Genomic DNA, 27,861 nt, shown 5'->3' on the forward strand with positions numbered 1-27,861 from the left:
TTTCAGACCAATGAAAATATATCTACATTGGAATTAATTTCACATGTCTAGCATGGAATTAGTTTTGAAGATAGCTTACCGAGTATGCATTTATAAAATGTTATGTAATGTGGAACAAAATCCAAACCATTATCTAATGACTACATTAAAGCTTTGACAATATTCAGAAACTGAAAATGGACATTGACATCACAAAATAATGTAGTGTGGGGAGATAATTGAGCAGAAAAGGGTGGAAAATAACATGGCATAAAAAACAGAGCGAACATGCTTCCTCGTTTCCTTAGGCAATGAGATTGTGAAGACAAAAGTGAAACACCTGTCAATCGTGCCATCTCTAAGGTCACTAATTAGGGATAATATACGGAAAACTTTTTCAATTCACAAACCTTGTAAGCAACTTCTAGTAGCGCTACCAAAATAGTCGGAGAGTTTACATCACAAATAACAGTGTATCAAAGATGTGACCTGAAATTTAAAGGCATAGACCATAAAAAATATAGTGCCCTAAATCAAGGCCACTCAAGAGAAAGTGAAATCTTTTCATGATAAGATACAGTTGAATTATCAAACAAAAGATATTTTGAGGTACGTTTGCACAAGCTGAGCGAGAACCACATTTTCTTACCACTACCACAAACCAAGGAGAGGAAACACTTGTAGAATAAGTCTTTTAATCCAAACTTCAAACATAGTTTTGATGTGTCCCTACACCTACAATTTTCATGTGCCTGCTTCCCATCTCTCTATCAAGCTTACTCGCTACTGAATCACTTGATTAATATGGAAACATTAAATAAAACTAAAGACCTTGTTATAGCATTTTTTTAATCAACCTTAAGACTTATTTTATTAGAGGAAAGGCCATCTCTTTTAAACGCTCCCACTGTCGCTTCAGAAAATATGGTATAACTTTGTCATGGAGGCAAAAGGGCTGATATCACAACACTAGGACTTTAAATAAAGGATGTTTTACCAGTATGTTTAAGCACCTCCTAATGCCCCATAGAATGGTAAACCTTCTTAGGAAAAAGATACTCGTTAAGATCAGTTAGAGAGGGCCCTCCCAAATTCAATTTTGGCCACCAAAGGCAATGGGCATGGATCAACCCTGAAAAAGATAAATTATACTCTGCGATACTTCCTGGTGGGATTTTTAAACTACGTTTCAATAATCTGCAATATTGAACCTCATATTCTATTGAAAGTTTTAGATTCAAATTGTAGCTGCAGCTTTATAAAACTACCATGTCCTTAACAATCTGCAAAAACACTCAAAACTGAAATTAATACAAGGAAAAATAGTGATTTGTTTGCAAAAACTAGAATCTTTTTTCATGGATGGGACAAAAATTCCCTCATATTATGATATTTAACACTGGTATAACTTCACATAAAAGATCAAGGTGCATTCCGACAATCAAACATGATGTCCTAGATAATTAAAATTTGAACCTGCTTCAATGATTACAGGTTCAAAAACTACTAGAATGACAAGATACTCATACATAAAAAAAAAAGCTGAGTTATATTGAGTTGGAGTGGTTACATTAAAAGAATAAGGTGACAAAATGACCAAGAATAATCACATTTGAAAAGATCATGATACTTGCAAGTTCTGTAAAATGTCAAAACATCCAGTTCCAACTTTTGCAACCTGCCCAAGAACGATTCGGGAAGATGGTGATTCCAGGCAGTCTGTCTCCCCCTGCAAACAAGACTCCACAATGAATTTGGTGGCTGTCTCAAAGGTCATTTTAAGAAATGGTGACGTGTTTGAACCTATACCAATTCTGCTCATTGGCCTAAAACCACCATCAAATGTCATGAAGTCTGCTATTAAACTCAAATGACGACTGTTAACAGCTATGCCATAGGAATCAAATACACTTTTCACTTCTGCAACAATAGTCGCACGAGCAGATTCAACACCATAAGTTTCAAGCATGGCATTTATGTTATTTGTTGTTAACCTAGCCAAGTCAAGTTCATCACCAAGCATCAATAGGGCTTTAAAGTTAATTCCATCTGTCTGAAGTGCTGGAATATTGGGATCCCCATTATAATCTATGATGGAGCAACGGTCAATATTTGAGACAGAATGGACGAAAACCTGTTTTGCAACATTTTCTGCAATCTGCAATTTTCGGCACACATTTTTATGAAATTAATTTACGAGTGTAGTAGTAAAACACTTTTAATTAAAATTTCTGTAGAGTGCATTTCTTAACCTAAATCACATACTTCTAAAGTTCTCTATATATTCATCCTTTCCCAGTAACAAAATAGAAAATAGAGAAGAACATTACATACTTGAGCAAGTAAAATATTTGTATTTCCAGGTAAAAGAAAGTCAGCCTCGAAAATTCTCCCTTCTGCATTCTTGCCTGGTTGATGTTTATTCTTGTTTGAAGCCTTTTTCTCAGCTAACATGCTTTCATTTAGATTCTTGCTGAATTCTGAAAAATTTTCCTGCTCAATATCTTCATCTTCAGCTTCTTCATCTTGCACAGTACTGCAATTGTCATCATTATCTTCCCCTTCTAATGGATTATCTTCATTGCAAAGAGATATTTCATTCTCATCAACCTCATCATCGTAATCCATTTCATCTGTTACTTGTGCTTTCCTTTTCTGAGCATCTGCTCCTTCATCATTAGCTTCTTCATCCTGATCATCTTCATCTTCTGCTTGCTCCCCACTTTTTGACTTAACTAGAGAATCATCATCACTGATTCCTGCTGTACTTCCCACAATCTGAGAATCAGAAACGATTCGAATAGCATCATGTCCACCTTTTCTGGCCAATTTTTCAGCTGCCTTTACTTTCTTATTCATGATCTCTAGGAACTGACTATGAAACACATTCTCACACTTCTTAAGTGTTAAACCAGAATAAGGTGGATAATAAGCTGGAGAAAAAAGCTTTATCTTGAGCTTGTACACAGTAAACACTCGCCCATTTTGTACAGAAAAGGGTAATTTAGAAACATCTAAACTTTCTATAAGATCTGCAAATCGAATTCTCCTAAGTTTTGCAGCAATTCTTTCAGCATCCTCCCTGTAAATTGTCAAGCAAAGCAAAGAAATTATCTATAAAATAAACCCAAATATGAAGTCATTAAAAGTTTCCATAAAAAGTTTCTTTTAAGTAGTCATCATCCATTCTTTCAAGCCAGAGCACTTTCCCAGCTATATAATTCAACAAAAAAATTCGCTTTAGTCTTAGGATTTACAACATTTTATGGTCTAACATCTTAGCTTTCAACATGGTATGAAAATTGAAATTCTGATCATCGTATGCAAGTTTTGATTCTTTACAGAAATCACAAAAAAAACAACAACATACACTAATCTACTATCCAAATTTACTGTTAAAAGGAGCTTTACAACGAGAAGACCTTCAATATGGCATTTTACTATTTAAAACAAATATATTAGCTATGTTTGTAAACTGCAGGACATTTTGTGATAAAAAACATATCAAAACATTAGTCATCCTCCAATTAAAATGATTGAGCCTATCATTTTCAATTTCATAATTAAAAGTATTAAACTTAAGTTGCCAGTTCGGGTTCAAGAACCTGGTATGCCGGAATGGCAAAATTTTGAAAAGGGGTTTGGGTTTATTAGTTAGAAAACATGTAAAAATTACATATATATATATATATACACACACACACACACACACATATATACATGTATACATATACATATGTATTTATGTACATGTACATATACATATGTGTATTTATATATATATGTACGTATTTACATTAGTGTGTATATATATACATATATATATATGTACATATATACATTTATATATACACATACACATACACATACACATACACATACATATATATGTATATATATATATATATATATATATATATATATATATATATATATACAGCCTATAACCATGAATAAAGATTAGCATGTCAATAGCATCATATAAACAACAAAACCAACATAAACTTGTAATCATAGCATCAAGTTTAATATCAAGATAAAAGTTACAGGACTCACAAAGTCTTGGCCCAGACTCGGCGAGTCCCAAGGCGGGTCACCTCTGTCGAGCCCAGAGGACCTTGGACTTGGACTTGGTCGAGTCTGGCCGGGTTTGCGCAGACTCACGAGTTTGTCAAACTCGGCAGACTTGCCGAGTCTTGAGCCCCAGACTCTGCCACCCAAAAAGTAAAAAAAAGGCAAAAAAATTTTTTAAAAAGTCAATGTGATCTCCATTACAGACGAACTTCAAGGACGTGAAAAGTGACAAAGCCAATGCAAACCTTGGACTTTGATGGGTATTCTAGAAATATTATTTTCTAAGCAATAGATATCAGCCAATAGAAAAAATAACTCCCGATGTTGTTATAAAATAATAAAAGTCGTTTGAGCTTTCGGGGGTGCTGCCCCCAAACCCCCATTGAATAATTTGGGGGAAAATTGTGTTGATAAAAGGGGGGAAAATTTAACCTTCGAGTTTGATTAGGCTCCATATAACAACATTGGTCAATATTTATATCAAACTCAAATTTATGAAATTCTCTATTAAAGTTATTTCTACAAATCTGTCCAATAATGGTATTTCACAGTGGTATCAGAGATTTGACCCTGCCAACCTGTCGGGTTAAGAGATGCAGTTGTCAAATAAAGATGAAGTCCAATCAAAATCACATTGAGGAATTCAATATAGAGTTTATAAAGTGTTTGCAGGTGTTCCACAAATATCGGGAAGATTTTATGAATTAGATTCATCAGATTTCTACAATCCATGTTGATTTGCATTTATACTTGTGTGATCAATGTAAACTTGTGTATGTGCTTCTATTTGATGAGATTATTGGGTCTTTAATGTTCATTTATTAAAGGATGCATGAAACAGGTTTTAAATCATAAAAAAAAATTGAATTTCTTGGGTTTTTCAATTTGTTGAGTCTTTATCGAGTCTGGGCGCCGAGTCTGAGTTCAAGTATGCATGAAACAGGCTTTAAATCCTCAAAAAAAAATTGGATTTCTTGGGTTTTTCAATTTGTCGAGTCTTTGCCGAGTCTGGGCACAGAGTCCGAGTCAAAAATCAGTTTGCCGAGTCCGAGTCTTGCAACTATGATCAAGATGACAAAATATTCAAGTGTCATTGTTTCAACTTTCAACGATTGGAACTATAGTTTTAATTTTTAAAGTTTAATCATCAAATGGATTCTCTAATTCATCAACATCATCATTCTCATCCTCCTCATTGTTGACATTGACATTAGGTGAACCAATGCCAATGCCACTTGCACTTGCTATCCAAGTCATCAAATGCAGCAAGCTGAGAAGAGGAAGCATCCAAATCAGCATGCTCTCGCTCTATATCCCACATCTTCATTTCCCCTTGTAGTCAAGTTGCTTGTGTGAAAGAAGATGTAAGTTGGAATGCACATATATTAAGTTCTCCGCTCTTTTTGATTGCAATCTATTGTGCTTTACTGAGTGGATGAAAGAGTATGAGCTCCAATTTCTTTCTGATGCAAATGAACTAGCAACCTATGAAGACAAAGTAAACAATTAAAGTTATAAGTTTATAGAATTAAAAATAACTAGCAACCTATGAAGACAAAGTAAACTATAAATAAAACTTATGATATATTTTAATTAATTAAACTTACTTGTGATAAAAACTTTGACAGCGAGAGGTTGTAGGTTTTCGAAGCATGTGTCATGGAAGTACCACCAACTATGAGCATCCTTCTTGAATCTATGACGAAAAGCATAAACACTTAGACTATTTCCATTTGCAAATTCTATGAACTCATTTGTAATAATATCTCGCAAATCATCATCAAGGTAGAGTCTAAGGAATGCTGCCTTGTACCCATCAGACACTTCTAAATCTCTCCATGGTGCAAGTCTTCCTAGTTGATCAAGAAATTGATTGCTATAGTACTTTGGTGTCAAGGCATAGGTAAGAAGATGCAAAGAAGTGGTCATCTTATTCCACCTTTCCACAACAATTGCTTCCACTTGTTGAAGAATTTCTCTATGGGGCTTGCTCTCTTGCATTTATAATGCACTTCATTTTTTCAAGCATTGAGTCAATGCCATCATAAGTCTCACCAATGCAAAGTCTATCCATGTTAGTGTGGCAAATCATGCTCATAATGGCCTCAGTGAAACTAAGGAGATATCTCACAAGATCCCACCATGAGTCATCCAATATCCTAACCCTAATTCTTGTTGCCCTCTCACTGCTGCTCTACTTCCATATAGCCCAATTTTGGCTAATCACCATATTGCAAAGTGCCACTTTAACTTTCACAAGTCGTCTCAAGACAATTGCCATTGATGCAAAATGGGTCTCAGCAACCTATAATACAAATTAATGTCAAAATGATTAAAAAATAAAGCCAAACTTTAAAGAAGAATACACATTATAGCTTACACAATGAAATTATGAACATTGAAAATAAAAATTTAAAAATCAGAAAATGTAAAATTAAATTACTATTTCACTTACCTTCAATAGCTCCAAACTCGAAAAGGATCTAAAAATCCCTTGAGACCTTTGGTGGTTTGTGATGAGCATCTGGATGTCCTTAGCCTTTGCATACACGTATTTGATCCATTCAATTTTATTCCCAATCTTTTGTAGCATAAGATTGAGTGAATGGAACACAAAAGGTGTCCAAAAGATGTGATGATAGCGTTCCTCAACCGGAAAACCAGCAGCTCTACAATTTTTTGCATTGTCTGTTATGACTTAAACAACTTTGTAGGGTCCCACTGTCTCAATGGTAAAGATGAGAATATTTGCAATAAATTGGCCATCTTTTACTTGGCCCTCAAAATCCACATCTTTCAAAAACATTGCACCTTTAGGGGACACCACTATGACAGTGATCAAGGGACGATTTTTAGAATCTTTCCACCCATTTGAAACAATTGATACACCTATCTCAACCCATGAATCCTTTATAGACTTCAATGCATCTTCAACCCCCTTCAACTCTCTTTCCAATAAGGTTTTGCGTACCTTCTCATAACCTGGGCCTTTATACCCTCTTGGAGCTTCATTAACACTTTTCAACATTTTTTCCCGGTATAAGGAGCGACCAACATTGAAAGCCAACCCATTTGCATAAATGCATCTTGCCACATCTTGATCAGCAATGTCTCAACTCTCATTTTGAAATACGGTTTCTAAAGGCCCCTTTGATCTTTTGTGTGTAATGGGTGTTTCACTTTCAAGCTCAACTATGGAAAAGAAGGGGTGGTTTTCTACTACAACATTGGGATTAGATGAGCGTTGCATTCCCTTTGTTTTTTTTCAGAGCAGTTTGATTTAATCTACGGGCTTATCTATCTATTGTTGCTTCGTGCTCCCTAATATATTTCAACACCGTCCCTACTAGTATAGGCACACCATCTATTCCAATGCATTTTTTATGCCTCTTCTTGGCATTCCACACAAATGGTCTACCACCCGAAAATATAAACTATTACATTCTTTACCACATCCTTGGCATTTCCAACGAAATGCCCCACCTCTTAGAAGCGGTCATATAATGTCAACATACTTCCAGAGGGGAGAATTTGGATCATTTCTTTGTTTTGATTGTTCATTTGTGCCTATGGAGGAAGAGGTAGATGCCATTCTAGTACCTATGGCAAGAAATAATATGAACACGTTCAAAAATAAAAACAAAAACAAAATAATGGAAAACAAATAATGTTTCATGTTTGACAATTTGTGAAACAAAAATGGTTGAAAAACATGTTCAAAAACCTACCTCTTTCAGCAAATGGGAGCTTGCAAATTTGTGGAAATGATGCTGCAACACTTGTTGAAACTTCAAAAACCAGTCTTCAACTCCTCATATTTGATGTTGGAAGCCAAACTTTCTTCAACCTTTCTTCAACCTACTAGCAAAAAACTGATGTTTGCAACACAAATAAGGAGAAATGATCCAAGTTTATGTTTTAAAACTCACTCACAAACCAGCCCTCCTAATCACAAACCCTGGCCGGACCCACAGGCGGACCAGACTAGACCAGTAATAGGGGCCCGGCGAGGCGAACCTTGCAACTTAGTATTAAACTATTAACCCTTGCCTCATCTTCCTAGCTGTGAATACCCTATGTATATGCCCTCTAAGGGCACTATACAGCCACTACACGCTCAAAGACATGCATATTGACTTGAATTTTTATGAAAAGGATGGCCCATCTTTGGAATACATGAAAATATTGGTGGCTCTAACTTACCTAGAGCTTCAAGATAATTCAAGAAAAGCTTTATTATGGTTAGGAAAAACTCTTGAAGCTACAAACAATGCTCACTGTCATCTTCAACTTTAAAGAATGGCAGCCATGCAGCACTGAAACTGATTGCTTAGCCCATGCAAAAGGGTTCAAATAACATTTAATAAAGCTCTAACTTACCATTCATTTAATGCTTCTATAAAATTTCCTAAACAGGCATCATAAATGGTGACATGTTATAGATAGTAAGACAAATATTATATATCTCCTTAAGCTTATAAGATTCCAAGATTTGAGACATCTAATGTAAAGGGTTACAAGCTGAAATATGGTAAACTATAAAATAATCAACTTCATACTTGCCTTGTTTTACCCTGGCGAAGTGGGCAAGTCATCACAGGAGTAAGTATTTCCTTTGATGCTGTCATTAAAATTTCACGCAGACGAGGAATACCCAATGTCACATTCATTTCACCTCGACCAGCAAAATGAAATGTGTTCAAACTGCAAAATAGGAGGGATGTGGTTAGAAAGAATATTACTAAAGATAAATCACTAAAACTGCAAAAAGATGTAAAACAGCAATATTATCCAAGCATGGGAATAGAGGAATTTGAAACAGGAAACCAAGAAGGCATGATACAAGAGATTTCTGGTTTTAACCATTGAATATGAGTCTGCAAACATTCCAGTGGTACACTTTATATCGTAACTAATCTAATATAGAAAATTGCAAACTGTGCAGTGTGAGATCTATTCAATCACATGGAAGATTCCATAAATACCATTTTTTGATCTGACACTATATTTTTTCAAGCATTCATATTCCTCTTGCTTGTTGACTCAAATAGTTACTGGCAACACCTACACCATCCCTTGATCAGTCAGGAATACCATCGAGGATCCAAAATTGTTCATTACCTTACACAAATGTATTACAAACAGCGAGTGGATAATGTCAGTTAGTGCTCACTCATTTGAATTAGTGTTATCTTGGAGGGGAGCTTAAAATCAACACCAAGAACCTTGAGAGGCCAAGCTAAGTAAGCATACGAGATCAGTAAAATGTCTAGAAAATGTAACTACTAACAGTTTGCAGGGGAAATCAGTTTTCATAACTTGGTGCCTTTGACAACCTTGAAAGGCTGTGCGGCACAATTTCCAATAGTAATCTTAAATCTCAAGGCCGTATTATCACGACACTCGCAATCATGTCAGCATGTTACGGGAACACTCACAGGTATTGAGACATTGAAATCAAGGAAGTCTGGACAGTGTTCATCCAAAAGAGAAAACATATCTCAATATATACATGTATTTCTACTTGTGACAGGTTTTTTGGCAACTCCCAGTGATAGGATGATTGTAGCACTACATTTGCATGGCATTGACTCAGAAAACTTAAGTGTAACTGGAATTCAATTAGACAGGTTTAAAACAAGAGAAATAAACTGTGAATTAAAATACTCACAAATAAAAAAATACAAAAAAAAAGAGCTTTGTAAAAGTTAAGTGGAGTTTTATTCGAGAAAGTTGTGAAAAATAACCTGCATGCAATTCTCCACTTTGGCAGGTTTGACCAAAAACTAGTATGTAGGCTTGACCTGGCACACCACAACAACTGGGTGCCACGTAAACATGGTTGCCCATGATCTTATAAAGTTTTTGCTTCTACAAGTAGGGAGATAGAAAAAGCAGGTTTTTGTAAGAGCAGGAAATCAGAAAAGATTCCAATTCTCTAGAATGATCTAATCATTACAATTTATCAACTAGTTTGTGTGCAGCAATAAAGCAAGGCCCTCTTATTGTGGAAAACTTTCTATACTCAATGAGAGTCTTCTCCGCACTCAACAGTGTCTTGATTGAGTGAATTTTTCTGTCTTGAATACATTCTTGCAATTTCTTTCCCTTTTTTTCCTTCATATCAGAAGTACTGATCATTCAAACAATTGTAAATAGTTTCAGTTGTGTTTTATGTTGAGGAGATAAGTTTTGTTTCATAATGGATTGTTAAATTATGGATCAAGTTTGGTATCAAAGCATAATATTTGCTTGGGTAAAATTGAGGAAGCAAACTTTAGCCTATTCTTCTTTTTTCCCTTCCTCATGGGGTAGATCTATTCACCTCAAGTTAGTAACTAACACCCAAGACCAAAGACTTATTTAGGCAATAATGATTAAGACAAAAGACAAGACCCTGGTGCAAAGGCAAGCTCACCTTATTGCACCTAACATTGCTGACATCATTTTCAACAAATAACAAGAGATAGAAAAGAAAACTTATCTGTGAATTGTGTCAAAGGTGTCATAATAAAAGAAAAAAGATATGTGCAAATGAATTGAAATTGACCTTGAAGAGTAAAGTACTTGATTAAGTACAAGCACACCTAATTCCTAGCAGGGACAGGGAGAAGGGGGGGAAATCCTCTCTTTTAAAACCATTTTGATGTTCGATAAGTTGTTCATAACCTACGAGTAAAGAATTGATGTAGTCCTTCACTTTGCTCTTGCCCATCCATCTCACCTTCAAACCATCAATGCTCAACCCCATGGCATCTACCATACCTTTCAATAACTTCTAACTCTACACTTCCAATTTTCATCTTTCCCATGATCCAAGTTTGAGAAAATTGAATGGAGAGGGTAGGGTCGAAGCCCCGCATAAAATTAAAGTAAGCCACAACAACCCCCTTACTAAAAATGCCTCAAATCTCATGGTTATGTTTGATATCATCACAAGAAGAGAGCTCAACCCTCACTCTTGTTGTGACGTTTTCACACATCGCCCCATTGCAAATGGAGACCCCCTACTTTTTAGGCCCTTCCGGTCTTTTGGCTTTGTTTTTTTGGGTCTTTTCGTAGCAGTCTTGTCAGTCTCTCTAAGCTTACAAGTGAGTGGGGTCAAATTGGTCAAGTTTTCTTTTCGTTTGGGTGAATTTGATGAAGTCTAGGGCCTATTTTGTCGATTTTAGGGTTTTTGCCTTTAGTCCTAGATTTTAGGGGTTTTGTTAGGGTTTTGGAAAAACTGAACATATAACTGGAATCAAGACCCTTCAAGGAACCTCCCAATAAAATTTGAACCAGAACGGAGCAACTTTCTATTTTTAAAAAATTCCTATTTTTAAGGGATTTCACTAAGGCCCGGAATGTCTGCATTTTGCCAAAAATCAAACTTACTATTTTTAGTAATTTCTATTTTTAGTAAGTTTCTATTTTTAGTAAGTGCTTTTCTGACCTATTTTGCCCAAACCTTGACATTTTGAAACACTTACTATTTGGGAAAATCTATTTTTGGCAGGTTCTTCACAGGAAGACACTAAAAACTGAACATCCCTGAAGACGCTGAAGATTGAATGCTCCTGAAGATCATTTCTAAATCCGGAAGAGTCGGAAGGAAGACAGACAAGTTGGATCAAAAAAATGGTTAAGTATGGAACTCCTATTCTAGAACAGGAAAGCATGCAAAATCATCTAAGTTTGGAAATTCACATCAATCCACCAATGTCATCCTAATCCGAAAATGGCCTGAAAAAATTTGAAAGATCTTCCAAAATCCAGAATTTGCATTATGATTCCTAAGGACCTAAAACCACTCTCAAACATCCTGCCAATATATATGAAATATAACTTAAAGTATAATATAATTAAATGTTATACTTAAAGTATAATATACTTAAATGTTATATTTCATATATATATATATATATATATATATATATATCCTGAATTGGTAGAAAACATCAAATTCCTCCATGGCCAAAATCCGCCCAAAGCCAGGTGAGGGCGCTAAAATGGAGTCCCCTTGGAATGCATGGAAATTTGATGAATTCCTTCCTCAAGCAAAAATGCCGCCCAAACACTAAGCACCAAATTTGAAGTGCCATGGAAGGAGGAAAAAATAGTGAATTCCTTCCTCAAGCAAAAATGTCGCCCAAGCACTCAAGAGAGCACCAAATTTGAAGTGCCATGGAAGGAGGAAAAAATAGTGAATTCCTTCCCTTGGATAGATTTGCGCCCTAGCATGATGGAGGGCGCCAAAGTGGGGGTAGCATGGAAAGCACGAAGAAAGTGAAATTCCTCCTCCACTTGCAAATTGTGCCCTGGAAGGAAGAAAGGCGCTAGGAAGGAGGGGTCATGGAAGAGTCAAATGTTAAAGAATTCCTTGCCTTGAGTGAATTTGCACCTAAAGGTGATGAAGGGCACCAAACAAGGATGATGAAGGAAAAGTTAAAATTCATGAAATTCCATCTACAATGAAGAATGGTGCCCATGCTTTATGAAAGGCGCCCAAAGAAACATTCCATGGAGAGCATGGAAAGTGGAAGATTCTATGATACATGCCAAAATGCGCCCAAGGGTTCATTGGGGCGCCAAAGGAGGGTAGGCTTGGAGAAGGTAGAAAATCCTATATGCCTTCACACAAATGCACGAGTTGGAAAATTACTTGATGAAGTTGAGACAACGCCAAGGAAGAGATAGAAGAAGCCAAGGTAACTACGGCATGGAAATGTGCAAGAATGATCAAAATTCCTTACCAGTACAAAATCATTGTTCGAAACCTAAAGAAAGTGTCTGAATCAAGGTATCAAGGAAGGACATGGGAAAGATGAATTTCCTCCATCAAAGTCAAAATTTCAAGCCCAATCAGAAAGTCAAAAATTTTCTGAAGCATGGAAATAATAAAACTCTTTCACCAAACTGGATTCCACGTTCAAGTCTAAGAATGGAGAGAAATTGTCTAAGGCATGAAAATCCGAGGGTCAAGGAGGAATGAAAAGCAAAAATCCCCTCGAGAAATTTTTTGCAATTTCCAGTTTTAGACACCAAATCTTATCAGAATCTAGAAAGTTTTGCAGATTTGGACTCGTGAGATAATTCTCTCTCCTGGACCTAGGTCCTAGATTTTAGGAAAATTCCTCAAAAATAGGAAATGTGGCAAATTGATCAAAAAAAGCTCCTTGCGGATGTGATGGATTCAAAGAGCACAAAAAATTCCTTCCTCAAGAAAGAAATGCATCCAAGGTGAAGAATTCCAGGAAAGATTAAAATTTGGCTAAGTAATGGAAATTCCCTCCTTCACGACAGAATTCCAGGAAAGTGGAAAAATTGTATAAAAATTTGACTAAGTGATGGAAATTCCTTCCTTCAAGACAGAATTCCAAGAAATGTGAAAATTTGTTTAAGTGTTGGAAATTCCTTCCTTCAGGATGGAATCAAGGATGAACTAAACAAGAAATTTCGCTTGGGGAAAATTTTGAAAAATCCATTCTCACGCATCAAATCACATCCAAATTTCAAATTTTTTACAGATTTGGAATCGTAGGAGAATTCTCTCCTTCCTGGACTTGAAACCCTAATTTGTGAAAAATTCCTTAAAAAATAGGAGATGGTGAAAATTCATGGAAAACCTTCTCCAAACAAGGAAAGTTGAAGAGACTTCAAGAAAATTCTTCCTGAATCAATTTTTCTCTCTCCCAACAATTCCAGATGTGCAGGAGCGGATATACAACAACGGGGTCCACTTGCATAGCAAGGATCTATTGAGCGCATGGCAATAGGGTGGCGCATTCATTACCGAAATATTTGACCAAATGGTGACCTGGTCATCGCATGTTGAATTTATGGTAGATTCCTTTTGCATGCAACCGCCGCATGTGGAAATGATGGAACATTTATGACATAATGGGATGATTTTTGCATGGATAGATATTCAACGCATGTTGGGCAAAATTGAAAGAGGTGGTGCATTTAATGCACAGTGGATGCTATTTTGGATACTTTTGAATTAATTGTATAAGGGCATGATGGGTTATTAATTGCTAATTCCCACCTTGTTGCATCTTGAGTGGGAAATCTTCTAGGGTGAAACCCTAATAAGGGTTTTGCATGTAATCATGGCCGGAGGCCTATATAAAGGGGTGACCCCCATCATTTGTAAGAGAGAGGGAGCTTTGTATGAAATTGTTGCGATAAGTTTTTGAGATAATAACAGTGAAACATTGTTCTCTGATGGTGTCCACTTAAGTTATTTTTTCAAAACTTGCATGGTTTCACCTTCCTCACTTAGAGTAGAATTTTATTTTCTCAGTTGTTAGATAAAGTGCTTTGATTTCAATGGAGAATGTAATGGTGTTTGATGAATTTCCATGGTTCATACTTTTTGCATATCGTTGATTGTAAGTTGCAGTGTAAAGTTGGCCTGAGCCACCAAATTTGTGCCAAGTTCGATTGTGAATAGTCATTTGAATTGCGCCGTGTTGGCTATTCAAATGCACCTTCTCAATATGAAAATCCTTCATCATCCTCAAAAGATTGCATCGGTTCCTGCGGAGTTGTAATTTATCTTAGCGAAGCGGACCTTGGTTTATTTGGAATTTGTCCACCGAAACATTAACTGTTGATATCACTGCCCTTAGGAGTAGATTTAGATCCTTCTAAACTCTTTTCCCCTTTATTTTCAGTTCATTTTAGTCCGTTCGAAGCAGCAGCATCGCAGAATTGCCATATCTGATGATGGAGTTCCAGCCACCACAAAGAAGTGAAAGAATGATGCAAACGTAGGGCCCCTTGGATTACCAGCAATCACATCAGCCAACTGAGTCACATCCGTAGCATAAAGGAACCTTGGAGTCCATTGTTTAAACTTCTTGCAATCTTAGCATGCAATCGCACTTTGATCAAGAGAGAGTGAAGTGACCGTTAGGCAACTTTATTCTGTGTTCGACGTAGTCATAAAAAACACGTCAACAACTCTATCTCCTCCCATGGTAGAAGTGTAGAACACAGGTTTACTACTGACGGGGGGATGAATCAGTAGTAAATAATACTTCAATCCTTATCAAATTAATTCTTAAATAACTTAAACTTATAATATCTTTCAATCTGAAAACTGAAAGGAATGAAAAGTGATACACAATAAAGACAATGCACAAGATTTACGTGGAAACCCAAGATGGGAAACCATGGGGAGAATGCTGCTAGGATCTACTGTCCTAATCCAGCCTCACGATTGAAACTTCAATTACAATGTTTAAGGGCACCAACCCTAAGGAGTCACCAAACTCCTACCTATATGAGCACCAACTCAATCAAAGTTCTTATGAGAGCACCAACCCTCCAAATACACAATACAGTGATTTAAGCACCAACTCTAGAAATAACTCTATTACAAGGTATGTTTATTTTGAGATCAATTATACCAATCGATTCCACCAATCTGAAACATTAAGATAGAAAAATGTACTGAATATAACAAGTCTTAATGTCAACAGACTCTATATAACTGCAAGATGATGCACTGAAACCAATACTGAAAATTAGTGTGTTTCTGTATATCTGAAAACAAATAAAGATCTGCGACTAGAACTTTGTTTACTGTCTTTAACCTCCAAATAATCCAGTTCACACATAACTTGATCACAACTTCAACAAATCAGTACAAATGATATTTGCCACTGTTGACTCTGTTCTCAACCTGGTTCAACAAACACTTATACAGAACTCTGGAATCTGATTTTCAACAATAAAACAGACTATGAATGGCTGCTAAATGATGGACATCATTGCCATTTAATTAGTCAAAAATTGAACAAACACAGTATGCCTCTCTATTTCTTCAGAACTTAAGAAAACCTCCAATATTTGATCACTTCAATATCTTTCCCTTCTACCTACTGTAACTCTCATCTCATTGAACTACCAATATATAACCATCAATCAGGTATAGATGGTTAAGAAACAAGTTATAACTTCTTGTTGTTGTCGGGAATAATCATTATGTTATGTTGTTATGTTTATGTTGTCGTCGGTAATAATGAGTTACGGCGGTCAGTTAGTTAGCCAACGGGTAGGTAGTTGGAGTCGCGACGGTTGTGTCGCACCCCTTTGGCTGTCATATATTGTACCACCTCCGGGTGTTGGAGGACATGGAAGATTGACGACAGATTATAATATGAACATCTTTTGACACTAATGGAAAGCTTATTCTGGTACTTCTTTTGTATTTGCATTGTGCATTGCTGTTCAGTTTTTGTATTCTTCCTGTTTACCCAGTGAGGTAAACATTTGGCGCCGTTGCCTAGGCGAACTCGAGAACGGAAGACACGGATGGCGCACAGACACAATGGGCCTACCCATTGGTGAAGTAAACCCGGAGGCCGATGACGCGCGGACAGAACTGTACACAGGAGAAGACACGGCAACGCGAGAATTTTCAATTTTGCTCCAGGTAGCCATTCAGACATACGTTCGACAGAAGCGGCGGAGGCAGAAATCCCACCAAGTGCCGTGTCGACAGCGCTGGAGGTTAGCCCGGCAATAAACCGGTTGATGAACCACCTCCCCCGGTTGCTTGCACAGGCATCGCTGGCACAACAAGCCCGCCTGGAGGAGATTGCCTAGAAAGAGCGACGACAACAAATCCTGCAACGCTACGAAGAGAACAGCCGACAAGAAACGGAACGAGATGGCGCCAGGCCAAGAGGAAATTGAACCTTTGACTTATGCCCAATAGACTAAATAAGGACAAAAATAAAAAGATACAGAGTGACGAATGGGAAGTGGCACAAACCGCGTTGAATCTCAGACAGCAGATAGAACGAAGGCGTAGGCTAAGGCAGCTTGCCGAGGGACGACCGGCCGAGGGGTTGCCCGAAGGGAACCTAGGAGGTGTCACGGAGGTTGCGGAGGCAGAGATAGATGAAGAGAACTACACTGTCTACACTGTTGTAGGGCTGCCAGACGGAGTCACGGAGGGTGCCGAAGGAGAACTCTACAGTTCGCCAGAATACCACCGTAGGGTAAGAAGCCGCGAAGAGTTGGTGGAACAAACAAGGCGAAGTCTAAACCTGGTCGACGCTACTAGAGACTTGCTAAAGAATTTGTCCATTTCGGAGGACAACCGGAGGGAGACACCGGAAGGTGACGGTACGACCGAAGGTGCCGAGGGAGCACAAGGCTACCGTACGGGAGGCAATTTGTTTGGTTCGGTGTCAGCAACTTTTTCCGGAGGACCCACGAGTGGAGGTTCAGTTGCAGGAGGCGGAGGATCGCTAGGTACAAGCACACAAGGAATTAGAGGAGCGAGACCCAGCGGTGGGATGGTAAGAAAACAAAAATTGCCAAAGTTCACAGGGGAGGGCAAGGAAGACCCCTTACAGCACTGCCGTACATGTGAAACCATTTGGTCCGCCAACGGAGTAACAGACTAGGATGACTGGGTACAACAGTTCCCAGCCATGTTACGAGGAGTTGCCATAGATTGGTACTCCGATGTGGACAAGCAAAAAGTGGCCACGTGGGCCAATCTACAGAAGGAATTCACGAGGGAGTTTCGGTTGCTCCGTGATGACAATGAAATTGTAACGGAGATATACAGTACCAAACAAGGTACCAGGGAGACAATACGGGCATACAATCGGAGGCTGAAAGAACTCTTGGGTAAAATGGAAAGCCAACCCACAGATGGATTGAAGAAACGATGGTTCGTTGAAGGGTTGAAATCCTCCCTACGAAGGAAGATGAAAATTGTACCCCCGACATCATATGACGACGCTTATAATAGGGCGATGGACCTGGAGAGCGAACACAAAACATCAAAGAAGAAGAAAAGTAATAAATCCTCATCTGAGGATGATGACTCTTCATAGGAAAGCAGCAGCGATGACGAGGCTGGCAAACAGGTGCAAGCGCTCCAGAAAGACATGGAGCGAATGGGAAAGGAATTCAAAATAATGAGAAACACTGGTCGGAACGAAGGGGACATATGGTGCACAGAGTGCAAAGAGGAAGGGCACACAAAGGGTACTTGCCAAAAGAAGGCATTCTGCGAGATTTGCCAAGTGATGGGACACTCCACCAGGGAGTGCTCATACAACATGAAAACCCGAAGTGCGCAAATGAACCAAGTGCTGTTCACGGAGCAGGCCACAACATCCGCACCAGCGGGTACCGGCCAACATACTAACACAACGACATCATTTGGAGGATACCGGGACAACAAACGCGGCGGTGGAAGGAATAGCAACAATACCAATAACGGAAGCCGTATCCAATATGACGCCAAGGGTCGGCCAATTATCCAATGTAGGGCCTGTAATCAATGGGGGCACTTCGCCCGTGATTGCACGAAGGAAGCCACCCCTCAGCACCTCTGCCGTTGGTGTGGGCCAGGCGACCATGAGGATGCAAATTGCAAGCAGGCAAGGGTTAATCTCCTCAACATTGAGAAGGCTGAGAAGACTGGTGAGAAAGAAGTACTGGCGATCACCCGCACCCAAACGAAAATAGCCACTTATCCCGACCCCCGTACGGAGAAGGAGAGATTACGGGAGGCAAAGGCCAATATTGAACGTGAGATGACGACCGAACGACAGGACAACGAGGTGGCGAGTACATCATTCCGTACGGAAGCGGAAAATAACATCATTGGGCAAATATTGCAGATGGAGGTGCCGATAAAGGTAAAAGACCTTCTAGACTCTATGCCACAATTGAGGACTGCCATCCTCACCAATGTGCAAAGCACCGCATTATCGAGTACACCACAGGTAGGGGTTCCTGCCACCACATCGTCGAGTGAACCACAGGTAGGGGTTCCTGCCACTGCTTCGAAGAGTACACCACAGGTGGAGGTTTCCGTCAGCCCTTCGACTGACTCGATGTTACTAGCCTTGAGCAGTGGTAGACACCCAACTGTGGTAGAAATGGGTATCCATGGGACCATTCTGAAGGACACCATTGTGGACGGTGGATCTGGGGTGAATGTACTACCAGAAGAAACATGGAAGCGGCTGGGGAAGCCCACCCTGTGGCCACCCACATTCAACCTGGTGGGAGCGGACCAACACGGCATTAAGCCACTCGGCCTGTTGATGGCCCAGCAAGTGACAATTGGTACGCAACCATTCTTGTTAGATTTTGTGGTTATTCCCTCTAAGAAGAAAGGCTATGACGCCATCCTGGGGAGAGCGTGGTTGATCAACGTGAGGGTAAACCACAACTGGAAGAAAAATACACTTTCCATGGAGAAGGGAGGGCGGAAATATACCATTGACCCACACACCCAAAATGTCGGCGAAGAGCTCGCCTCTTCCGACTCGGAGGACTCTAATAAAGGGGAAGGGGGTCCCGATGAAAGCAAGGGCAAGAACGCGATGGAGCCGAACAGTGAAGGGGTGCTCGAATTGGAGGGATGTTCTGAAGATGAGGTATGCTCACTTAACGGGCTCTTCCACTGGCAAATGGGGGATTACGAAATGTTCCAAAGCTACAGGCTAGAAGTAGAGGAACCAGAGCAACCAACAAAGGTGTACCTGCCGGAATACAAAGAATATTCGAAGGGAGACGCCCCAAACCCTAGCGACGTAGATAATCCGAAGAGTGTTGGCAACGATTGGAACCTTGTGTGGAAGATTGCAGTCTTCAAAATATTTATTATTCTTCTTCTTCTTATGTACGGGAAGGAGACCATGGTCCCTGTAGAATTTGTGGTTCCAGGTCTTCGGATGGCCATGGAAAATAAACTTGCCACCAATAGGTTCAAATGGAAACCCTACCACGAGAAGCGTGTAGGGGACCCGAGAGGCCGGAAGGACACCCGGGAGTCCGGAGGGGGACCCGAGAGGATGGAAGGGGACCTAAGAGGCCGGGCAAGCGACTCGAGAGGCACGGGACAAAAGCAGGAGACTTTTGGGCGAGGAAAACCGAGAAGGATGAAGGGCGATCCCAGAGATAGGGGACTCGAGCCGAAGACTCTCTAAACAAAAAAAAAAAAACGTACGGTCGTATGACAGGCGACCGTACGGTCAAAAAAAAAAATTAAAAAAAAAAAAGAAAAGAGAGAGGAAAATAGCCACCGTACGGTGGGACCACCGTGCGGTGAAACCACCAACGGTGACACCACCGTGTGGTGAAACCACCAACGGTGACACCACCGTGCGGTGGAACCACCGACGGTGGCACCACCGTGCAGTGGAATCACCACCGTGCGGTGAAACCACCGACGGTGGCACCACCGTGCGGTGGAATCACCACCGTGCGGTGAAACCACCGACGGTGACACCACCGTGCGGTGGAACCACCGACGTTGGCACCACCGTGCGGTGGAAGCCACCGAAGGCCACGAAAAATATAAAGCGCCGCATGAAGACACCGTCACGCAACGTTAAAACGCCGCACAACACCGAACACCGCCGCACAGCAAGGGATAGAGGAGGAGGAAGACGCACCACACGACCCGACCACGCACCGCACGGCCCGATCAACACGCACGGCAAGGGTTACGCGCAGCAGCCGCAAAAGGAAAAAGAAAAAAAAAAAGAGCCACACAACCACGTAAGGGCAAAACGACCGCCACAGGTAGACCAAGCAGCCGCACGATTGGAGGTGCCAGTGCTGTTGTTGACCGTACAGAGAGGTTGTATGCCCGAGGTGCCATCAGGGACATTACAGTGCTAAAAAAAAAAAAACGACAACACCCAGATTTAAAATGATTTGCTGGAGTTTGAAGCCAGGACACTGGAAATTCGGAGTGGAAAAGAAGGGTTTTGACATCATACAATATCACAGAAATGATGCGCGCCATGGACTTTCGTGGGGTTCTGAAGGTTGTAAATTGGTGTTGGCGACGGGGGCGCTGCCCCTCGACCCCACCCTGTACTACGATGCCCCAGGACCCCACGAGGGGCACTGCCCCAGGACCCTGCTGGGGCGCTGCCCCTCAACCCTGCTGGGGCGCTGCCCCAGACCCCGCGAGGGGCACTGCCCCAGGACCCTGCTGGGGCGCTGCCCCTCAACCCTGCTGGGGCGCTGCCCCAGACCCCGCGAGGGGCGCTGCCCCTCGACCCCGCTGGGGGCGTTGCCCCCAGACCCCAGTTTATTTTGAGCTACAGAAGACCACGGGAAGTGTTGTGGTTGTCCTTCTTGTGAGAAAGAAGCCTGCAGCTAAGCATTGGCGGGGAAGCCATAAGCCGTAGAGGGAGACGGATTTGGAGGTTGCGAACAAACAGAGTTTGAGGGAAGGCATTGCAGGTCCGCGCAGTCGTACGACAACAGGGAGTTATTCAGTTCAGTTTTTAGCCTTTGGGGAGTGTGATGGAGGATTTGAGGTGTCTCCTAGCATTTGTGCCAGTGGATTGTGGCCACCTCCAGGCATGACTGGTACGCTTTGAGGAACTCGGAGGATGTCTCGACTGGACGTGAGGTTGTCGTGGTGGATGCACAAAGGGCTCGGGAGGAGCTGACCACCAAGTTGGAGGCAATAGTCGCATGAGACTTAGTTCAACGTACCCAGGAGAGCAACACGGGTGGCTATCGAGGACAAATTGGCTAGGGAGATAGTATCATTTGAGTAGCAGTTGGTGGAAGCTGAGACTGAAAAACATGTTTTGCAGACAAGTTTGGGTTAGGCACAGGAGGACTGTGATGGCAAAGGAAGCAATATTGGTGAAATCCGCACTTGAGCATCGGATGGTAGCAGAAAAGGGTTTTCAGGCGAGGACGCAACAAGTGTATAAGATCCGGGCCCGACTGGCGTCAGTAGTTCCTGTCGTTCATCTCTATTTTGTATTAAGTCATCGGAGTCGACTTCTTTTCTTGGGGGGGATGATGTTGTCGGGAATAATCATTATGTTATGTTGTCGTCGGTAATAATGAGTTACGGCGGTCAGTTAGTTAGCCGACGGGTAGGTAGTTGGAGTCGCGACGGTTGTGTCGCACCCCTTCGGCTGTCATATATTGTACCACCTCCGGGTGTTGGAGGACATGGAAGATTGACGACAGATTATAATATGAACATCTTTTGACATTAATGGAAAGCTTATTCTGGTACTTCTTTTGTATTTGCATTGTGCATTGCTATTCAGTTTCTGTGTTCTTCCTGTTTACCCAGTGAGGTAAACACTTGTAAGTTATAACTATATCCTTTCTAGTTATAACTGTCCTCAACTAATAACTGCTAACTAATCCCAACCAGTTAAAACAATAAAAATCGTCTTATAACATCGATGCCTTTTATTATTCCTATCAAAAGTGATATTCTTCATTTGTAATATTAATGGCATTCTGATGCAACTAGCAATGGCAGGTGGCAATCAGTTACAAACAAAACTGAATCACAAAACTACACCAACATAATATTCAGATTGGAAGTTTGAACACAAAATTGATAGTTGTAATACATCTGAGTAATTGTCTTTAATCATTCAAGCTGAAATCAGTCTGCTGTCATTTAATGTGTAGATCATGAAAAGGATAATAGAGAATGGTAAGATCTGATTAATGTTGTCTCCTTGTTTGATTAGAATAATCCATTATAAAGTCTGAAACAAAAGATGTACTGCCTTCCTATAATAATAACTTACTGTTGTAATCTTTTCATTCTATCAGATACAAAGCGGAGAAAATCACAAAGACGCAGAATTATATTGTTTCAGATTGTAATGCTGCAAGCAGATAGACTTGGTAAACTTTCAAGAATGTATTGACATCAATGACAAACATAAAGGTTGCTAACAATCTCCCCCTTTGGCATTGATGTCAAAACTCCAAGCTACAATAAAACTCATTCAAATTGAAACCACCAAGTGTGAATGACAACAACTTAGACATTTCACTGCAAATCTGAAACATTATCAACAAAGCATTATTCGTCAACACCAAAGCCAATAAAAAAACATCTACATTTGAAAGCCACTACAAGAAGTACCACAAAAATAACTTCAAAGAACAAAGTCAACCTTGAATCATAACGGAAAATAAAGAACCCAAATGGGAAAATAATGAGTCGAACTGTAAAAATTATTTTGTTTTCCTAGTTTTAATTGTATGTGTATGTGTATGTGTATGTGGATGTGTGTATATATATGTATAAATATGTATGTATATGCCGAAGTTGCATGGACACAGATACGGATACAGATACGGGTACAATATCAGATACGGATACAGCCGTTTTTTAAGACACCCAATATGGATACAGCTGGATACATCATTCATAAAAAACGCATATACATATATTTAACACTATTTTCTAAGTTATTAGAGGAGATTTTCATTACTGAAATAGAAAAAGCTTTCATTTGTCTTTCTCATTTTGTGTAGGTTTTGTTTGTACCAATTTTTTTTTTTAAACGCATGAATGAATTTCTTTTAAATTAAATTTAGGAATATTTGCATCAATTTTTTTAAAAATCAAATCACACAACTTCCAACATGGTTAGAAAATAAAGGTTTTTTGGGCACATGTGGGTACAACATCTGAAACGTATCCAGGCCGTATTGGATACGTATCCGTTTCAAATACAGGGATGTGTGCGCCCAAGGAGGGATACTCGTATGTATGTATGTATGTGTATATGTATATATATGAATATATGTATATGTGTGTATATATGTATATATATTTATATATGTATATCTATGTGTATATCTATATACATGCATACATATACATGTATATATGTATATGTATGTACGTATGTGTCTATGTATACACTATATATATATATGCATGTATGTATGTATGTATGTGCGAAATTGTGATTTCAGCCACAGCATGTAAGTTAAAAATTCTTTTAATTTGAGGGAACGCTCCCCCTTTTCTACTATTACTAACTAAACACTAATTTAACTTGGGTGGGACAACATCCTTTTCTCTTTTTTCAGAAAAGATGATATTATTTTCTCTTCCTAGAAAAGAAATAGCAATTAAGAAAACAAATACAGCAACTTGAAGAACTTTAACAATAACAAGAATGCTTGTACAAAAAGGAAATTAAGTTTCAATGAAAGCTTAGAGTCTTCCATCACTTCCCTAGGAAGAGAAAATAGAAGCAAATCTCAAAGTCTTTCCTTTCCACTATCCTATCTACCTTTCCAAAATGATTAAAATAAGAACAATGTACAACTTATAACAACACAAAGTTTGCTAATATGGTGCACCTTAATTTTATTTTAATAATTTTGGAAAGGTAGATACAATAGTGAAAAGTAAAGACTTTGAGCTTTACTTCTACTTTCTCGTCCTGGGGAAGTGACGGAAGACTTCGAGCTTTCACGGAAACTTCACTTCCTTTTTGCATAAGCATTATTGTTATTGTTAAACATCTTCAAGTTGTTGTATTTGTTTTCTTAACTGCTATTTCTTTTCTAGGAAGAGAAAAGCATATCATCTTTTTTGAAAAAAGAGAAAAGGATGTTGTCCCACCCAAGTTAAATTAGTGTTTAGTTAGTAATAGTAGAAAAGAAATTAGGAGAGTTTTTAACTCACGCTATGGCTAAAATCACAACTTTGCACATCTTCCCAGGTGTACAAAATTTTCAACCAACAGTTTTTGGAGACTCTACTAAGGATACGATGCGCATCCAAAGGCCTCATGCTTTTGGTAGAAGTATACCGGTATCCTATTCATTGTAACTTCTTTTCTTGTAGTTTGTCAAGCTTCAACCAAGGACATGTAAAATGGATGCTCAAGGTCTTTGGGGGAATGCTTTTGGTCCATTGAATCTGACTTTGCCTTTACATGCTCTTCCTGATGGTTCGAGGAAGAACTTTCCCAAGTTCTTTGGAGATGGAAGACAATATCCAGATGAGCACATTGTTGTTTTCTATATTGCATGTGGTGTGCTTGGTGTGGAACGTGAAAATGTTTCAGTGAGACTGTTTATTAAAACACTTCAAGGTGCAGCTGCAGATTGGTTCTACCACCTCAAGCCACAGACCATCACAAATTGGGCTACACTCAAAACAAAGTTTGAGGAAAGGTTCAAGCCCATAGAGGATGTGCATGCATTGTTACCACAACTGACTCAAATGAAAAAGGAGCCACACGAACCCATGCGAGAGTTTCTGGCTAAATTCAACAAGATGTCTAACAGAATTCCAATAGTGGCTCAACCCACTGCTGAAAATCTGAAGTGCTTCTTCATCAACACTCAATCACCTGAGGTGAGTTTCTTGTTGAGATGGGCAGTTCCGAGAGACCTTTCAGCTGCACAAACCTTAGCAATTGACATTGAAGATGATCTTATCCTTACAGGTAAGATAAAGATAGAGCCAAATAGATCTAGAGAAAATTCTCCTTTGGAATCATCGTCTACCAAGAGAACAAATCCCATGGTGCAAAGATTGGCTAATGAGCTGCTTGCCCTCAAAAAGCAAATAGCTCATGGTGTATTCTCTTCCCATTACGAAGACATTCCAAGGAAGTTGTATCCAAATGTAACTAGAAATCAAGACAATCTTCCTTCACCACCAGAGAGGTTTGCTCTTGAGACACCACCAACAAATGCAACAATGGGGAATTCTGAATCTAAACAAAGTGATCTTGCTAATCTCTTCCAAGAGGAGGAAGCAGACATAGCTAGCGACTCATATCTGGTTTATGCAGTACCAGAAAGTTGTTGAACAAAAAGAGAAGACCATGCCAAATACCAAGGGGGATAAACAACAAGAGGTTGAAGGCCACTTTTCCAAGGTGTTGGTAAAGGAGGACAATCATATCATGAGATGTGAAAAGATGAATATGCATGAAGGTAACAGTCAAGTTGAACAAAACAAAAAGACTGCATCTATATTTCAAGGTCATGAACTTGAACATATTGTGCATGAAGATAACAAGGAACTCAATGAAGACCTTTTCACAAACATAATAGAGGAATTTTGTTCAAGTCTTCATGACAATTCTCCCAAATCTGAAGTTTGTGAATAGCATGATGAAGCAAGCTATGCAGCCATCTTTCACTTGGAAACTCATTATATTCAGCATGAGGTTGTGGTTAAGGGGGCAGTTGATAAAGGAGTAATCAACAAAAGGAGTTTTGATTTTGTCCTTTCAAGCGGATGTCCTATAAGACATCTAGCTTGGTTGGAAGCCAACAATTCCTCAAAAGTCACACTTGCTCCTAAGCATGAAGATACAATAGAGGAAGGAATAAAGGATGCATCTATGGTTGAGCACAGGCAACCCAAATTCATTGATCCACTTTGGAGCAGCAATATGTATGATTTATTTGAGTCACGTGAATTTATTCATCTTTTTCAAGGAGCGGTGCATCAAGCTATGGTACAATTGTTCGTGCTTCAATTGGTTGTGGCTGCTTATGATCATGCAAGGCATTGCAAGCTCTTGAGGAAAGGCAGGTTGTTGAGGAAAGGTAGCTACTTTGGTGAGCTCGTGAATGGTTTCATTTAGAAGGGTTTCCATGGTCAGTTAGTTTAGGTTAGGTTAGTTCCTTTTTAAATAAGTGCGGTTGCACAAGTTTGTGTCTTGTTTTAAATTGGTTTGCTTTGCGTCAGTCATATCATCCTCCTTGTCATCTGTCTTTATTACTTGACTCTGTAGCCCAATGGATGATAAACGCACTTAGAGTTCTGGATTCTTCTCCCTTCAATCGTTCCAGTGATCAAAGGAAGTCCCTAGTCAAAGCCAGTTCTTGTCCTAATTTTTGAATTTTCAAAAAATAGACCCCTAGAAATTGAGAAAATTTCTAGTTTTTTTCTCTAAGGCACAATTTACGAGGTTTCCAACTCGTATTTGTTAATGTCATATCATCAATGGGTGTTTTTTGTCATCATTGTCCAAGTTTTGGTTGGTTTTTGCTTTCATTTTCCTAGCTTTTTGTGCAATTTTGGGTTTTGAGTTCCTCACTACAAGTAGGAACTTTTTGCTCACATTACAAATTTACTTGCAATTGGGTCTAAGAAACCCGCTTACAAGTTACTTGCAAAGTAGGGTTTTTGAAGCATCATTATAAGTTGTATTGTTACTTGCAAGTCGAGTCCTAAGACTCGAAATGCAGGTGCAAACCTATGTTACTTGCAGTTGGGTCTTTAGGACCCGATTGCAACTATAGTCCCTTTGGTTGAGCATTCTTGTCAAAGTCAAGTCGGGTTTTAAGTCCAACATTGCAAGTATGTGAGTCTTTGTCTTCTTTTCGCAAGTTGTCATTACTTGCAATCGGGTCTTGTAATATCCCCTGCTCAAAAATGATTGTATAGGCAAGGAATATCGTCAAACAAATTGCTGACAACCTATTGATCTAAGACTCAGTTTGTATAACCTGCATGTTATGCGGTTTCCAGACTACAGGATAACTTGCGTGTTATGCTGATGTGGTTGTCTCAGAAGTTTCAAATTGGTATGGAGGTCATCAAACACATATTTCTCATGAAAGATCAAAGACGATTATAAAAATGCATACGCCACTAAATTATGGAGTTCTATGCCAATCTAGACACACAAACATACATCTACGGTTGCTGTCATTACATCAAACAGTTGGCATAAATACTTTAGACAATTATGAAATATGAATCCAACCTTATTTCCCCCTTTTTATTTCAAAAAGATGATCCAATAAGCCTTTACAATGACAATACCAAGATCAAACACTAACATCTTAATACTCAGAAATTCTGAAGATTATTGGCAGCCATTGTAGTCTGCATACAACTGAAATTACCAAAGCAATGATGTCAAAATGAACCTGATGTAAATCGCCTTGTTGGAGGGTTGATGAAGCAAGCAATATCATATAGATCGAAGCCTTCTAACTACCAAATCTTCCTTATCCAAAAATCGCCCCTGCTGCAACATACATGATCTCATA

The 27,861-nt window shown here is 39.4% G+C and overlaps 1 protein-coding gene across 3 annotated transcripts in view; it reads right to left on the bottom strand.

Annotated features, from left to right (window-relative positions):
- Window positions 1–1,509: 1,509 nt before the first annotated feature.
- The window catches only part of LOC131062837 (DNA-directed RNA polymerase I subunit 1), a 159,017-nt gene continuing 132,665 nt past the window's right edge, over window positions 1,510–27,861 (bottom strand). For 2 of the 3 annotated variants that reach the window (XM_059221439.1, XM_059221440.1), the window contains 3 exons: window positions 8,617–8,757; window positions 2,314–3,061; window positions 1,510–2,137 (listed from right to left, as the gene is read on the bottom strand). In XM_059221439.1, coding sequence (XP_059077422.1) covers window positions 1,601–2,137; window positions 2,314–3,061; window positions 8,617–8,757 — 1,426 coding nt within the window. In that variant the 3' untranslated portion in view covers window positions 1,510–1,600. Of the gene's footprint in view, window positions 2,138–2,313; window positions 3,062–8,612; window positions 8,758–27,861 lie in introns of all 3 variants that reach the window. The other variant, XM_057996582.2, reaches the window with a different exon arrangement.

This window comes from Cryptomeria japonica, chromosome 5 (genome assembly GCF_030272615.1).
Source record: "Cryptomeria japonica chromosome 5, Sugi_1.0, whole genome shotgun sequence".
NCBI lineage: Eukaryota > Viridiplantae > Streptophyta > Pinopsida > Cupressales > Cupressaceae > Cryptomeria > Cryptomeria japonica.